This window comes from Charadrius vociferus, unplaced genomic scaffold (assembly GCF_000708025.1).
Source record: "Charadrius vociferus isolate BGI_N301 unplaced genomic scaffold, ASM70802v2 scaffold163, whole genome shotgun sequence".
NCBI lineage: Eukaryota > Metazoa > Chordata > Aves > Charadriiformes > Charadriidae > Charadrius > Charadrius vociferus.
In genome coordinates, this window is record NW_009648332.1 from 78,582 (window position 1) to 93,666 (window position 15,085).

Here is a 15,085-nt window from a genome sequence, read left to right on the forward strand (position 1 = left end):
AGAGAGAGGGAACAAAAGAAGAGGAATAAAAGAGAGAAGAGAAGAGAAGAGAAGAGAAGAGAAGAGAAGAGAAGAGAAGAGAAGAGAAGAGAAGAGAAGAGAAGAGAAGAGAAGAGAAGAGAAGAGAAGGAGAACCAACAGATGACAGAAGATGGAAAAGTGAAAAAAAATTAAACACCAGAGAGGCACCAACAAGAAGGTGGCAAGAATACAATAGGAAAGAATAAACAACATCACAGTGGGAGTAGGAGAGAGGGAGATGGTGGGGGTATCAGGGATTCAGTGCCAAAAAGAAAAGCCCCATTCTCTGCTGCACCTATCTTCTTTCTCATGTTTCTTTTATTCTCTTTCCATGCCCGGTTCTCCTCTGGGATGAGTAGAACTTCCACATCCAGAAACCCACAAGTTTGGCATTTTGTGTCTTACAGCAAATGTGCTGGCTATCCAGTGTTTCCACAGAGGCAAAGTTACACAAAGCAAATGAAAAGCAAAGCTTGCTTAGTCTCCCTTTCATGCAATGCAAGAATCATCCCTTAGATGGGACTATTGCAAAATTAAACAACCTTACAACCACGACCAGTAAATAATGAGTAATGTGCTTGTATATACAAAGCTTTTATACCAACCAGTCAAAGAAAGTGAGGATAGCTCATCACAAAAAGACCCCATTTATCAGAAGAGCTTCAAGCAGCTTAGCATCTTTAGGGCCATTACTCATCTCTTTCACCTAAGCTAAGTGCCAGCTTCCAACCCAGGGGCTAACACGTATTCAATTTATCTGCTGTAAGACACTCGAGCACTGCTTCCCTCTGCCTAGTCTAAAGATACAGGACTCAATACCTGAACTACTTAAAGTTAACAGAAATGAGTGATTTCCCAACAACAGATAGGAAGACACTGGTCTGGGAAAATTAGGCAAAAATCAAGTCGAACCAGCCATTTTGAAAGCAGGAGTAGTCTGACACAAGGCTGCTAAACTCAGCAATATTTTGCTGACTATATACAAGGTGTTTAACTCAGTGCTGAGCTACAGGGCTGGACAATGAAGGGACCTTTCAAACGCAACACATCATCATCTTCCACCCCACATTCTGGGAGGGAGATGTTTGGGTTGGTTATGGTATATGGTCTTGTTGTGGAGAGATTCTTCAGAGGAGAAAATATTGATTACAAATTGGTTTATTTTCCAGAGTGTTTACCCTTGGAGGGTTCCCTGTGCTTCCAGAGCTCCAAAAGAAGTGACATGGTGAGATCTAATCAGTCCTCACTCTGCTTAGCGTGGAGTGCATTGCCACATCACTTTACTCTGTGCCTTGGCAAAACAATGTGCTCCCATCAGAGCTTCCACACCCACACACCTCCCTAAAATTTCTACCTGGTAAAGGACTATCTGGAAGCTGTGCAGAAAAGAAAAACTTATAGCCAGTGCTCACACAAACAGGCCCTATGTGGGTCAAAATATATCTATGTACTGAAGTTTAGTAATGCTGTGGTGAATGCAGCCCTGAGGAATACTACACATTGAGTACATCCCCTAGAAATTATTCTTAGCTGAAAAGCCCACTTGAGAAAGTTGACAATCCAACTCACTTTTGCTGCTTATACATGCTTATAAGGCACAGCAGGGTATGGGCACAGCAGTTCTCCTTATTGGTGTCCCTCTAGTGTTTTTCAACCCTCATTTGGAGGAGTATCTTTGTCGCTTATAAGGCAGAGCAACCCTCATTTGGAGGAGTATCTTTGTGCAAAAATCTGCAACTTATGCTTTTCCATACCCACTTGGTGGTTAGCCTTTCTGCCTAGATTTCCCTCAAGAGCGACAATTATGGTCTTGCTAATCATTATGTGAACACTTGTCCCAAGAAAAACAAAACGGAGCCATGAAGCAATTTCGTATGGATTCCCTCTACATGTCACTGTCCAATTTCTAGTATCAAACTGTGCCTCAGAAATGTCTAAGCACAGCGGGTGTGAAAAATTGCTTCGAAACAAGAAAGCAAGCAAGGGTTGGGAATGGTTGTTACATGGCTACATCTAAAAAACCAAGGAAACAAGAACCCATGACTGAGCTGAACAAAGGAAGGAGAAGGAGAATTGGATTTCAATTCTGAGGATGAGGAAAGCCAGTATGCTAATAAAGCAACTGCCTTCTATTGCTAATAAAACTAATAGAGGTTATGGGATCTGTCCTTTACCATTTCAGATCCATTATTATATGAAAGGGAACAATGAAAAATGTCTTTACTGTTACCCACAATAAAATGAAATGCATTGGAAATGCCTAGACAGCAAACGACAGCTAGGGCAAATTTTGAGAAACAAACTCCTCTAGACATCTTCAGGAGAAAGGACAACAAAGTACATGTAAGTTATAAAACTTCTTCAAATATAGGGTGGTAAAAGTATGTCCTGGTGGTATGAACTACTGGCATCAAATCCCATGACTAAGTGATCGTAACGTCCTTCAAAAAATTTATTGGGAAAAACCCTCAAGCATTTCAGACAGCTAGTGCTGTGACTCTACATGCTTGTGCTTTGCCACAGAACAGTCTGATCCCCTGTGCTGACATAGCAAGAGTGCAAATCCCAGATGGAAAATTAATCTCACAATGTAGCCAGATTGAGTTTCCAATTCTCCAGTGCATAACTTGAAGGTTGTTCTGCTCAGCTATTGAAGAGGTGAGGGCAGAGAGACTTTAGCTTGTTTGACATCCCAAACATCATTTAAGCAAGACACACTCTGAAAAGGACCTTACTGGCTACTGACAGTTACAAAAGACCCATGGCGTCCTCCTTTGTACTCATCCTTTCTATAAAATATTGCTATCACAAGTTTCCCTGCTTAAATGGCCTGGACAGAAGGCGACTCCAAGGTCCAAATGACTTCAGCTATGTCTCTGATTATGTGGGTAAAATCTGTCCTTAAAATAGAAAGGAGATGGATCACAGTACATTTTAAAAAAAATATCTATCTACTATAAAGACACATTTATGGTTTCCTCATATTTATGGTTTTCCTCAAGAAAAGACAGGGCCAAGAAGCTAGAAAACCTGTGAGATTGTGATTTCATTCAACTTCTTCTACAAGCTTATCTTAGTCTCAGTCTGCTTGGAAAAAATCAACTAATTGTATATCTTCCTTAGACAAACCCCACCATGGTCATTTCATGGTTTGTTACAAAAATATGCAGCAGCAGAACCTGAACTATTCTAGGCAGCAGATTTTCTCCTGCTTGCCAGGTTTTGGGCTTCTGACAGATGAGAAGAATACCATTGGTTTAGAAAGAGCCTCAACTTCTGCAGATTAACAAAACACTAAATTTTATTCATTGCCAACGTCAGCTGATGTGAGTTTATTACAAGCTAAAAGGCACAACAATGTACAATGTACAATGTCTGCCTACAGACAGAAGAGACTGTATTTGCATACCTATGGTTGCTTCTAATAAGGTAATAGGGTATGTGCATGCACGATACAGAACTCAGGTGAAGTCGATGGAGCTATACCGATGCGCAAAGCCAACCGCACCTTCAGCATAAAGACAGAGGATTAAATAGATTTCTTCGGTCATTTGAGCATCTGAGAGGTCTTTATGTCCTTTTCAGTCCATCCTCATAAATGTAAAAAAATAAGTAATAAAATCTTTATCACCACTCGCAGACAGAATTAATAAACCAGTAAGTCACATTGATATCCCAACACACAGTGCCCCATCTCCTTCCACCGATGCCCAAATAAAAGGCCATGTTTCATTTCATTTCGTTAGTGTGGTAATTCATTAAACCACCTACTTTTAGAAAAATAATACGGCCAGATCTTTAAGTGTTGGATTTCTGAGAGTGTTGCCTCCAACTTTAGTACTTGTGCCAGATACTTGGCTAATGTAAATGGGTAGTTCTGTTATAGCCAATGTATTACCCTGACTTACTGCAGCTGCCTTTCCTTGTCATTGAAGAGTTACTGAGAAATTCCAAATCTGAACATTTGCGTACTGGATGACATTTAACATGGAGCACGCTAAGTTTCCACAAAAGGACAGCACTTAACAAAAGACACCGCCTTTGTATCCTATTACCTATAGCATCCACAGCTTGTTTCTGAATGGGAAATAATATGAACCCATTGCAAGAGCTGTAATAGCCTTTATCATTTCAAGTTGTGTCATCTACCAGTGAACTGTGTGTCAGATTCCTGTTTGGGCTCTGATCCAGTAAAGCATTTCAGCACACGGGCAGTCCTGCTTATCTTCAGCTGAGCTTCTTGCCTACTTGAAAGTTAGATGATGTACCTAAGTGCTTGATTGGATCAGGGCACTGGAGTAAACTGGTGTCACGCCTCTGAAATCCTGGGGCAATACTGATTTACATTAACGGAGAATTTTGCATTTTTTGCATTATGAACATGGACTAAGATCATCTGTCATTTCAGTAGCTATATGACCCGCTATAACAAACTTTGACATTTTCTTAGACAAGTTTTTACCTGTAATAATTTCAAGTGATATAAAACGACTACAAATCACCTAATGTGACAACGAACCAAACACTACTGTACAGCATGTACTGATCTGATAATACATCAAATGTATGACAACATATAGCATTAGACATTGCACTCCACCAAGAACATTTAACAGCAACAGAGTTATTTCTCTCAACTCCAATATAAAAGGCAGCCAGCAGGATGATATCAAATGATGGCAGCTCTGCTTCTCATAAAAGGACCTTGGGGACTCCAAGGAGATTTGTATATCTGCACTTCAACAGCATAGCAATGTGGAAATGTTAAAGTTAGTAAAGCAAACAGTCCTCAAATGAGAAGGGCAACAGATGTCAACCAGTATCACATGTCAGTAAACAGCAACAAGACAGAGGGTACTTTTCTTAGCACTTTTGTGAAAGCATCGTGCTATGAGCTACAGCCCCATCTCAGCTGTTTGACTCCCTAAGTGGTGGTGCTTGTATGTGTGATTTCACTCCCACCAAGAGAGGATTTCCAACCATATGGAAATACTGTCCACTGAAGTCAGCTGAAAGAAAGTAGAAATGCTTCTGTGTATTTATTGCGGCTTGAAAAGTGAAAAAAAAAAAAAAAATCACACTCTCAAACTGATTGAAAGCTCATTCTGTGCCTGGCAGAGACAGACAAGCATTTATATTTCTCAGCTTTAATACAGAAGGATCATCTTCAGGGCAAAAGAGTAGTTGTGATTCATCCGCTTTTTACCCTTACTGCAAAGACTTCTGACAGTAAGGCCAAAATATGCTAACTAAAAAGGCACTCTTTGTACCATAAACACTAGGCCACAAGGAACTGGACAGTGGCCATCAAATCACTGCCTTTTAATTTTTCTCTCTCATCTATATTTCTCTAAAGATTTCTGGTAAGAAGGCAGCTGACTCTATACAAAAGCCAGAGGCATTGCCAGTATCTTGGTGGTTTCATGCATGCCATATTGAATCTAACTTTATTACTCAAGGAAAAAAAAAACCTTTCAATTAGGCAAAGATGTATTTCAGTGTCAAAACACCAAAGAAAGAGGTAAAGGGATAGAGTTCTGCCGAGTCACTGCTCTGAGGCCAGGCCTGGTTAGCTGCAAATACACTCCACAGCCATCGAACATCTTAGCTGCTTACGAGTAAAACAGTTTGGATCTCAGCAAGCAGCAGGGTCCAGATCATGAACGGTCCATGACATCCCTTGGTAACTTTGCTGCCAGTCAGAAGTCAGAGAACAACAAATGAATGGACTGTGAAGATTCAGCTCTTTTCACCATGAGAATACTGTCTCAAACAGTAGATACATAAGCTATGCGCTGAAAGTGAAAGTCTTTTTTGTTATGGAGTACATGTCCTGTCAATTGAGACCGATCATATACAATTCAGGAAGGAATTTTTAAAAATATCATTTTGATGAAGAGGCCATACCCAGCCAACATACTACTCAGAAAAGCAAGAGCTGTCACCTAGCCTTGCCCAAGGATGGTCTCCACTAAAGCCTGGGCTCAAACTGTACCTGTACAAATTTGGGACTTTTGAAGAAAAGGACGGTAAAATCACAGCACCTTAACACACCCCTTATGTACAGTATGGTGACTAAGAACAAGCATCTCCTTCCTCTGCCTTTCCAAAATCCTCTGATTAAGGGAACAGGAGAAAAAAAACCCATCCAAACACGGCAGGAAGGCCTTTACTAAAAGGTGCGTTAATTGGGTAAGGCAAGCCAACGAAATGATTAATTTGCCGCTCTCCTTCAATATTATGTTTACACAAGTTGATTATAGCACTTAATTACTAATTCACCCTGCTCAAAAACAAGAGTGCTTTAAATTTTTAATGAGATGAGGGAAGGCAACATTCCCGAACTCAACAGGGAGAAGTCATTTTATTTCCTCTTTTGATTTCCCAAGTTATTACCATTTCTAAGGAAAAACCTATCCCCTCCCTGATCTTTCACTCAGTTCTTGCTTTTGAAAATATGGAAATCAACAAGACGCTTGTATTAATTTCAATCCATGACCTGGCAGGTAATGCTTTGGAAGAGGAATAGAAGATCAGAACATCAACTGAAGCACGTCCGTTGAAATAAATGGAACAAAATTACACCAGAGACTGCCTGATCCAGAAATGGAAATGGGCTCATCCCCTCCAGTTCTGTCAGCAGAAATGTTGAATATGTCCCAGTACTACTTATGGGTGTTCTTATGAAAGGTTGTCTACTCACACTTGCCGGTTGGTCCATTACTGAGGTTGTGGACTAACTGCTGCACTAAAGAACTTCTTTACTGTCATGACAGTCTGTGACATTTTCATTGTTAGAAGGCGAATACACTGAATATTGCATGTTCCTCCGGGCTGATCTTTACAAACCCTGTGTTATCTGTGGGTTTTGTTATTTGATTTTATCATCTATGCTATACCACCCAGTAACTTCCCTAGACAACTGAGAGGAGATGTCCATTAAATGAAGCAGAATCAAGCAGTGCACAAACAAAACTCTTTCGAGTTCCTTTAGTACAGGGTTGTAAGCGAATCATTTCCCCTGCACCAACGTAACTTCAAAGCCCCGTCTGCGGCGTATCTCCCTCATAGTTATGGCCTCTATGTCTGTTCTCTTGAAGGTGAGCCAGGTGATCTTGATCCATATAGCTTCCAGGGCTGCTTCCAGGGCTGCAAATTGTACCTAAGGGGTACTTCACTTGCTCAGCTGCTACTGCTGCTAAATAATTTCAGCTAATCCACATTAGGTAATTACCTAACACCTCTTTCTATAGAATCCGGCTGATTTTTATATACCTCCAATCAGCTTTATAAAAACAATGAAAAAACTTTTCCCTATCTTTTTGCAGGATATACCACCAACTTGCAAAACAACCAAAACTAACAGAGAAAAGACCGCACCTCCCTTAGAAGTCAATTTTATACCTGAAAAAATTTGTAGTCATGTAGATTCTGATTTCTAGATCATTGTTTCACACCAATAATGGCTACAGAAAGCTGATTACAGAAAGTTACCAGTATTTATAGTTAAAGTTAGCAGGTATTATAGTAAACAATACGAAGTTTCTTTTCTTCCATATCAGCCAGTAAGAATGACCCACGCACGTTAAGATAGCAAATCCAAAATAAATCTGGTAATCTGGTTTCATACAGGTAATTTTATTAATTGCTTTAATATGCAATTAAGGAATAGGCAGTGGGCTGCAGGATTTTATACGGCAATAATCCTGTTCCCTGTTGTACAGCTTTGTCCCAAAGAGTAGGTTATCCGAAAAAAAAAAAAAAAAGAGCTGGATGACTGCCAAATCAAACAGCACCTTCTTCCCATTTTCAATTACATACAAGTGAGGCAGAGTAATGAGGATATACTGGAAACTTTGACATTTATTTATTGAACATTTTTACTGAGAAGGAATTGCTGGCTTGCTAAACCGGAAACTATATTTTTACTACAGAAACAATCACATAGAAAACCACGGTCCTGCTGCTCAGCATGAAAGGAATGGCTAGAACCAATAAATTGACCCATCTAAGCCAGCAATGTTAAGGTTATTTCATTCAATGCAGCACATATTTCAAAAATCCAAAAATACAGTGTATATTTCAAAAATCTTTATGTCATACTATTTTACACAGCACTGCCTTCTGTGATGCAGCCGGGCGGTGTTACGGTTCACAGGCGCAACAATCAAGACACAAGAAAACCACTCAAAGACAAAAAGGTGTAGCATTTGTAGGGGCAAATGGAAAGATAACCCAAATTGAGAGAAGAAATTCAGAAGATTTTCTCCCCTTTCCGGAGATTCTAGAGACTAAATAACCAAAAGATGAAATGGGGAAGAACTCACCACACTGCATGTGCTTTTTTCTTTTTGGATAGACCAATTGTTTTAATTCAGTTTTACCACAGAGGAGAAAAATGCAGAGAGAGTAAATGAAGAGGAAAATAGGGAAGTCAACATTCTTTGAAGCAACAACATATGGTGACCAGGCACGAGAGATGGAGGTTATAAATCTTGCCTTGATAGAATTACCTAAAGATGAAATTGCAGCTTCAAGGGGCTTGAGCTTTTAAAACCACACTAGAATCTAGCAAATTAACCTGTATGGTTACAAATTTTGCAATAACCTCCATTTCCAATGCTTCTTTGTAAAGGCTTGGCATAATGAGGAGATTTTGGTACTAATACAGATGTGGTCAATAGAAAAATGAAAACCTTTACTCCACAAATTACTCAAAATACTAATAAATAGATATGAAAATTAAGAATTAAAATAAAATGCTGCATCCTGCAAATAGTCCTGCTGTAGTATAGAAAGGGAAAGGAGACAGGAGGTGTGTTGGCGTTTATTTCTTTATGAGAAGAAACTTCTTTAGGGATACCAATGGATAGAGGAAAAGCTCTTTAGTGTTCCGGCCACTATGACCAACTGCCCAAGAAAGTGAAGGGTGAGAATCCTGTTGTCTCATGTACACTTCTGACTGGGTTCACCATACAGCAATACATAGGTAAGTAAGCTGCCTGTCCTTGGAAAAACCACCCTCCTCTGAAGCAGATAATTTCACATTTCCAAATCCCAGTGACGGAATGCCACGGGACTAAACATCAGGATAGTACAGAAATAGGAGAGTAACAGCAACCACCACAGCCACATACTTTACCCCTAAGAAAATACCATCCAATTCCAATGCATTTCTTAACGGTTAAGCTAAATAAAGCCTAACTCTAATTACCATATAAGGTTACCATAGAGTTGGGTCTTCCCTAGATGACCCATGTTTTCCTTCCTCTATTGGAAAGCGATGCCCCGGTAGACTTTGAGGATCTTCTGTGTGTCCGGATTTTCTGAGTGAAGAGCAGACTGCTGGAGCAGCGGCTCTGACTTGGCTGCCCCATGCCCAAACCCCCCACATTGACAGAAGGCGGGAGCAGGTCAGCTCGAACACCTAATGCACGTCACACCCCCAAAGCATCAGGATTTAGCCTGCAGACACAAGAAGAGCCCCGCTCCGTAGGCTCACCAGCTCCCCGAAGCATCACTCGCTGTGCACATGCTACACGGCACACGCGCACATACTGCCATACGAGATTCCCTGGCAGAAGCCTGGCAGCACTACTGCTATTGCTTAGCGCTAGTGGGTCTGCTCAGCAGCCAGTCCTTTTGTCAGCAGAGCACGTTAAAACCCGACTAAGATTATCAGAAGTGATTTTGAGGGATCCTGGCTTTGGGGGCTATTTCCAAGCTGTCCTCAAGATGCTTGAGTTTTAGAAAATGGAGACCGGCCAACCCATGAAAACCAGATAGCTTTTAAGTGTTTTGGTTTTGACACTGAGTGGAAACAGCCAAAAATCATTCTGAGAAATGTGACCAGTCACTGGATCAAATACAGTAAAAATTCCCCTTCAAACAACCATAGACATAAGGAAAGAGGTTATTGGTAAAAACCCCACAGTTTTCTCCTTTGCTATTAGACGAGCAAACAAAGAGCTTCGGAAAGTACAATAATTAAGCACAAACCATCTACTAGAGGACAGGTAATAACCTCTGTTATTTGCAAAGACTACAACCATGCTGAATGTTTGCAGCAGCACCTCTAAGAAAAGTTTGGTTTGGAAGATGTGTTAGAAAATAAATGTAAGAGAAATCTATATACATTTACACCTCCCTGCCCCAAAAAGGACATTTATTCAGTTTCTTCTTTCTTGATCCCATGTAGCTGAATTATTTTTAAAATATTTTTACAAAATCTAACATATTTGCTGCATGATACAACTGATATTGCCATAGGTGGCACCTCTTTAATGACAATCTGAACACACACTAACTCAAACCACTTAGTGGGTGGTTTCCTCACACTGCAGAGATGTTGTGGCACCCTGGATAGGACTCAGGGCCTCACCTGGCTCCCAGTGACCACCACAGGTAGTATGATGGAACGAAGCATCCTACAAATGCCCAGTGGGATGTATAATAGCAGTAGCTTCCAAACTATTTTCCCCTTTTCCGTTTCAGAGATATCCCAGGGAAGCCCATGGGCTTAACCGGTAACTCAGCGGAACAAAAGGAAACTCTCCTGCTGACCAGGAGAACCCTTGGAACCAAACCTTACACAAAGAGATGCTGAAACACTGAAAAAGGCAGAGGCTGCGTTTGGGAAACCAGACGCCTTGCGCGATGTTGAGGCACTGGACGGCAACCTGTATTTATTATTTTTGTTCCCGTACTGGTATTAACTTACTTGATTCATGCAGAAATGGGAAGGGAGCACAAGGAGCTGTGAAGTCCGGCTCCTGACAGGTAAGCTCTTAGGAGAAATTTACTCCAGTGAGACCCACAGAACCTGCACTGTGGTTATGACAAGCAAAACCCATCCCCATAACCAAAGAGGCAGGTACCTCCTGACATATCAGAACAGTAAAAGAGCGAACACTTCAAAGAGTCTGTGACATGACTGGTTCAAAGGATCGAGTTTCACTGAAGGAGCAGGCTATGGAGACTGACATGTATGTATGTATGTATAAAATATACATATCTTCTGACATTACTGGATATGTTTCTGAAATATTTTGATATATAAGGGCAAGGATAAAAACTAAAGGTAAATGAATACATTAAGCTTATTTAAAAACACATTACAGAAAACTTCACAGCAGTAGATTTTACTAATGGTTATGAAGACATACTTAATGAAATCAGTTTTGAGATGTTCAGTTAATGCATAATAGTACAAAACATCTTAAACTTGAAATGAAATATCTGTGTATTTGAAGGCAGAAGATTAGCAGAAGAGTAGGAATTAAATATGGAGTCCTATCACCAAAACCCACTATTGAAATTACATTTATTAAAACAAGTTCTCTTTACAAGCACTGGAATTATTAAATAGAGGTATATATTGTACTATATATTTGTTGCAATGGGATTAATTTTAATGGAAAAATTTTTATTAAAGGGAAAATGTTCTTCCTGCTAACCTATACCACACTGTAGAATATTCACAACTGGAAATTTCACATTTTGAAAAATGCCAAACACGGCCCAGTTCCTCAGCTTATGTTGAGCTGTTTATTGATTCCAGTGGAACTGCATCATTTAACTGGGTTGAGAAGCTGACCTCCCTATTAAAAAAATACATTCAGATACATTTTTGTGCAAAATTTCAACTACAAATATCTGTGCCTGATGTTATAAAGAAAAATTTATCTAGGGACCATCTTGATAAATAATTCTGTCCAACTGGATGCAGCATGAAGAGAGAACAGGTCTTATACTAGTGGAATTGCCAGATGGGAAAACAGACAGGATTTGGGGCACAGAGACCCTTCTTCAGGTTTCTTTTATACTGCTGTTGTTTACATAAATGCAGCTAAGTCATGCTTTGCCTGACCCACTGAACATAAAAGCCTAACTGGCTACTTTTACAACTGTCAGTGGATTGAAATAACATGAATAAACATGAAGTTCCATCCTCATTATTAACTCTGCATTCACTGTGGGCAAGACAAGAGGTGTAGGTGTGTCATTTTTTACTGCATAAATAGTGGTATGTTGTTTCTTCTGTTTAACATTCCTCAATACAAAGGAAGGAAAGCAGGACAAATATAACTGAGATGAAAGCGTGACCTTCTTGCAGGATCAGAGCCTTGCCAAATTCCCTTTTTTGTCTGCAAAATTACATGGCCTAACTTCATAGACGGCAGCTTCTACCTGCATGTCCCTACAGTCAAGAGACAGATGAATCTTCAATACACCAAAAAAACACAGGGAGTTAAAAAGAGGGAGGAGAGAAAGCAATGCTGGCTCTTGTCCGGCTGTGCGGAATGTACAAACTTTTCCACTTGAATTACAGTCTGTGCATGGTGCCAAATGTCAAAGTGTAAGATGCACTAAAACTGAAACCAAAACCCAAACCCAAACCCAAACCCAAACCCAGGCACTGCATACCTGTATAGATGCAAAATCCCCAGAAGCACAAGCTCCAAGAATAGCAGCACCCACCAAAACAGACTCCACTTCTTTGGACAGGACAACAGGCTTGCCTGTACAAGAAAAAGCCATGCCTCTGTTAGGAAGAATACAGCAGTACTGCACTAGCGGCACAATAAATAATTAAAGCAACAAAACAGACAGAGAAAAAAGGAATAAAAAAGGACTTGAAAACCCTATTCACCACTCTATTCAGCACTACAGTCTACTGTAGATTAACGTAAATTGCTCTGCTCTTCCAGATTCCAAGAAAAATGCAGAATTTAAATAAAATTATTTCAGTGAAATGTTAATGCATAAAGCATACAAAGAACAAACCACCAGATCTTTGACACTGGCTATTTATCTCCAAGGGCTTGGTATAGACCTGTTACCCACACCCTCCAAACCCACGTGCCTATTAAAAGTTGACCTCGAGGGGAAAACAGGGTGGTACCCTTTTGTTTCTTTTGCAATGAACAAAAAAAGAGATTGTTTGTGTTTGTTTTTAAATATATAGCCAACAAAGCCAGTCTGGTTTTGCTGGAAGACATGAAAATATGACTAGTAAACTTTCACAAGCTATGTATGAAATAATAAGAGAAATCTTGTCTTCCAAATTGTGCAAGATACCCAAACCCAATATTAAAACACTGGAAAAGCAAACAAACAAACTCAATATATATTCTGAAGGAGAATTAAAAACTATTGTTTCATCACCCCTGGGTATTATCATGAACATACCTTCCCTCGGTTCACACAGTTTTCTAAGACCTGTATTGCTAGTGTAGAAACAGCAGGAAAAACACTAATATACAAATAAAAATCAGCCTTCCTCAATTCTCCTTAAAAATCCAAAACAATAGCATAAGTCTACTCTTCTAGCTGCACTTTAGATGCTTATTCTCACTAAGCCAAAAAAAAAGTAATATTCCCACAGTATTAGGCATGTGTCTAAATTTCCATTACTGAGACAATTTCATTCAATGAATGATGATGTGAACACAGTGGTGGGAGGAGGGCTTCCTTCTGTTAATAACCTCAATGATATTATGCCCCCAAAAGTGCTGTTCCTGATAGCCAACTGTAAGATTAGGAGGTGAAATTTGGAGGAAGATCTAAAGTGAGCCATGAACAAGCCCTACAGAGGAAAAGGCAAATACGCACTTTTCAAAATGAGAAAGAAAATTATCTATACATGAAACAATTATCGATACCAAGCGAATTCACCTCACACCCCCGACATCCAGTTACATTACGCTAACTTTGCACTGTTCCATCAGCCCAAAGCTCCTTACGACCGTCTTCCAGTGAGTGACAGAAAGGTGCTGCAGCGGTCGTTGTGCCATTTCTTCCTACAGTTGGCACAGGCAGAGTGACGGGGACACACTGCGACCTTGTTGTTTGATTGCTGGAATGACTACTAACAGCGAACTAGTATAATTACAGCATCCCTTAAATTTCTCCAACCAAACAAATCCACCTTAAAAACATTAGCGTAGGATCAGTCACCTGAGCATTCCTCCAGCTCAGACGGACCACAGCTCAGGACTGGGGTCAACTCGGAATAGAAAATCTAAAAATCCAGCTTACAGCCACACGGCTGTTTGCCAGGCGTTGAAGCAGTAAGCAATTTTCAGCGTGTTCTAAAATTTACTGCGCATTTCTTGCATCATCTGAATGAATACAGAATTCTTACCAGGCAAACAAAAAGATCAAGATACTTTTTAAGCGGCCTGCAAAATTATCTATTAGATGTCTGCATGGCTGAGTCATGGGCATTTGCAGCTAACAATAATATATTCAGATTTTTTTCTTTTCGGGAAAGAATGGGGGATTGATCCTGGAATGTTAGTTATTTTATCTGATAGGCTCTAATGAGTTCAACATAACCAAGAGCATTTCAGTGAGATGAACTCTGACATCCCTTGTCAGTCACTGATTTTACAAACGGGGGAGAACTCCAGACTGCAAAAAGGCCTTTTTGTACTGAATTGTACTTGGCCATTAGTTACAGTCAAAGAACTTCTGATTACATTTTAATCAGAATACCTTTTCACAGATCTTTTATTTTACACATCATGAACCAGCATCCCAACTCTACGTGTAGCTGAAATTCACCTAAATAATCTGAATTATACAAGGAGAGGCACGGACTTGACAACATCATTTGTCACAAACAGAAAGCGTCGCTTTGACTACAATGTATTTAGTGAATTTTAAGGTCAATAGGCATTATGCTTTTTGCTTCTCCATTTCTGTGTTCACCTCAGGTAAGTACATCAAGCATATTTTCATCTTCCCTCCTGCATCAAGGTTATGAAGTGTGGTGTGATGTTAGGGCAAGTCAGACCTCCAGACCAAATGCCCCAAATCTGAGCCTTAAACTTTATTCATGACAGCTCAACTGGTCTTAATTTGAAATACACCCAAAACACACATCATTCAAAGTTTCTCTCAAGTCCTTTACACTAAATTTTGTTATTTTTTCCACATTTTTTAAAGTATATTCAACTGACTCACAGGTGTGCTAAGATGTCCAACGCACACAGGCTTAAGGGAGAGCAAAAACACCGTGCAAGCCTGAGACCTCCTCTTGTAATGAACTACATACTCA

At 39.9% G+C, this 15,085-nt stretch overlaps 1 protein-coding gene across 2 annotated transcripts in view; it reads right to left on the bottom strand.

The window, feature by feature from the left end:
• The window catches only part of FGGY (FGGY carbohydrate kinase domain containing), a 137,860-nt gene that overhangs the window by 17,059 nt on the left and 105,716 nt on the right, over positions 1-15,085 (bottom strand). For both annotated transcript variants that reach the window (XM_009884583.1, XM_009884582.1), the window contains one exon: positions 12,448-12,542. In XM_009884583.1, coding sequence (XP_009882885.1) covers positions 12,448-12,542 — 95 coding nt within the window. The remainder of the gene's footprint in view (positions 1-12,447; positions 12,543-15,085) is intronic.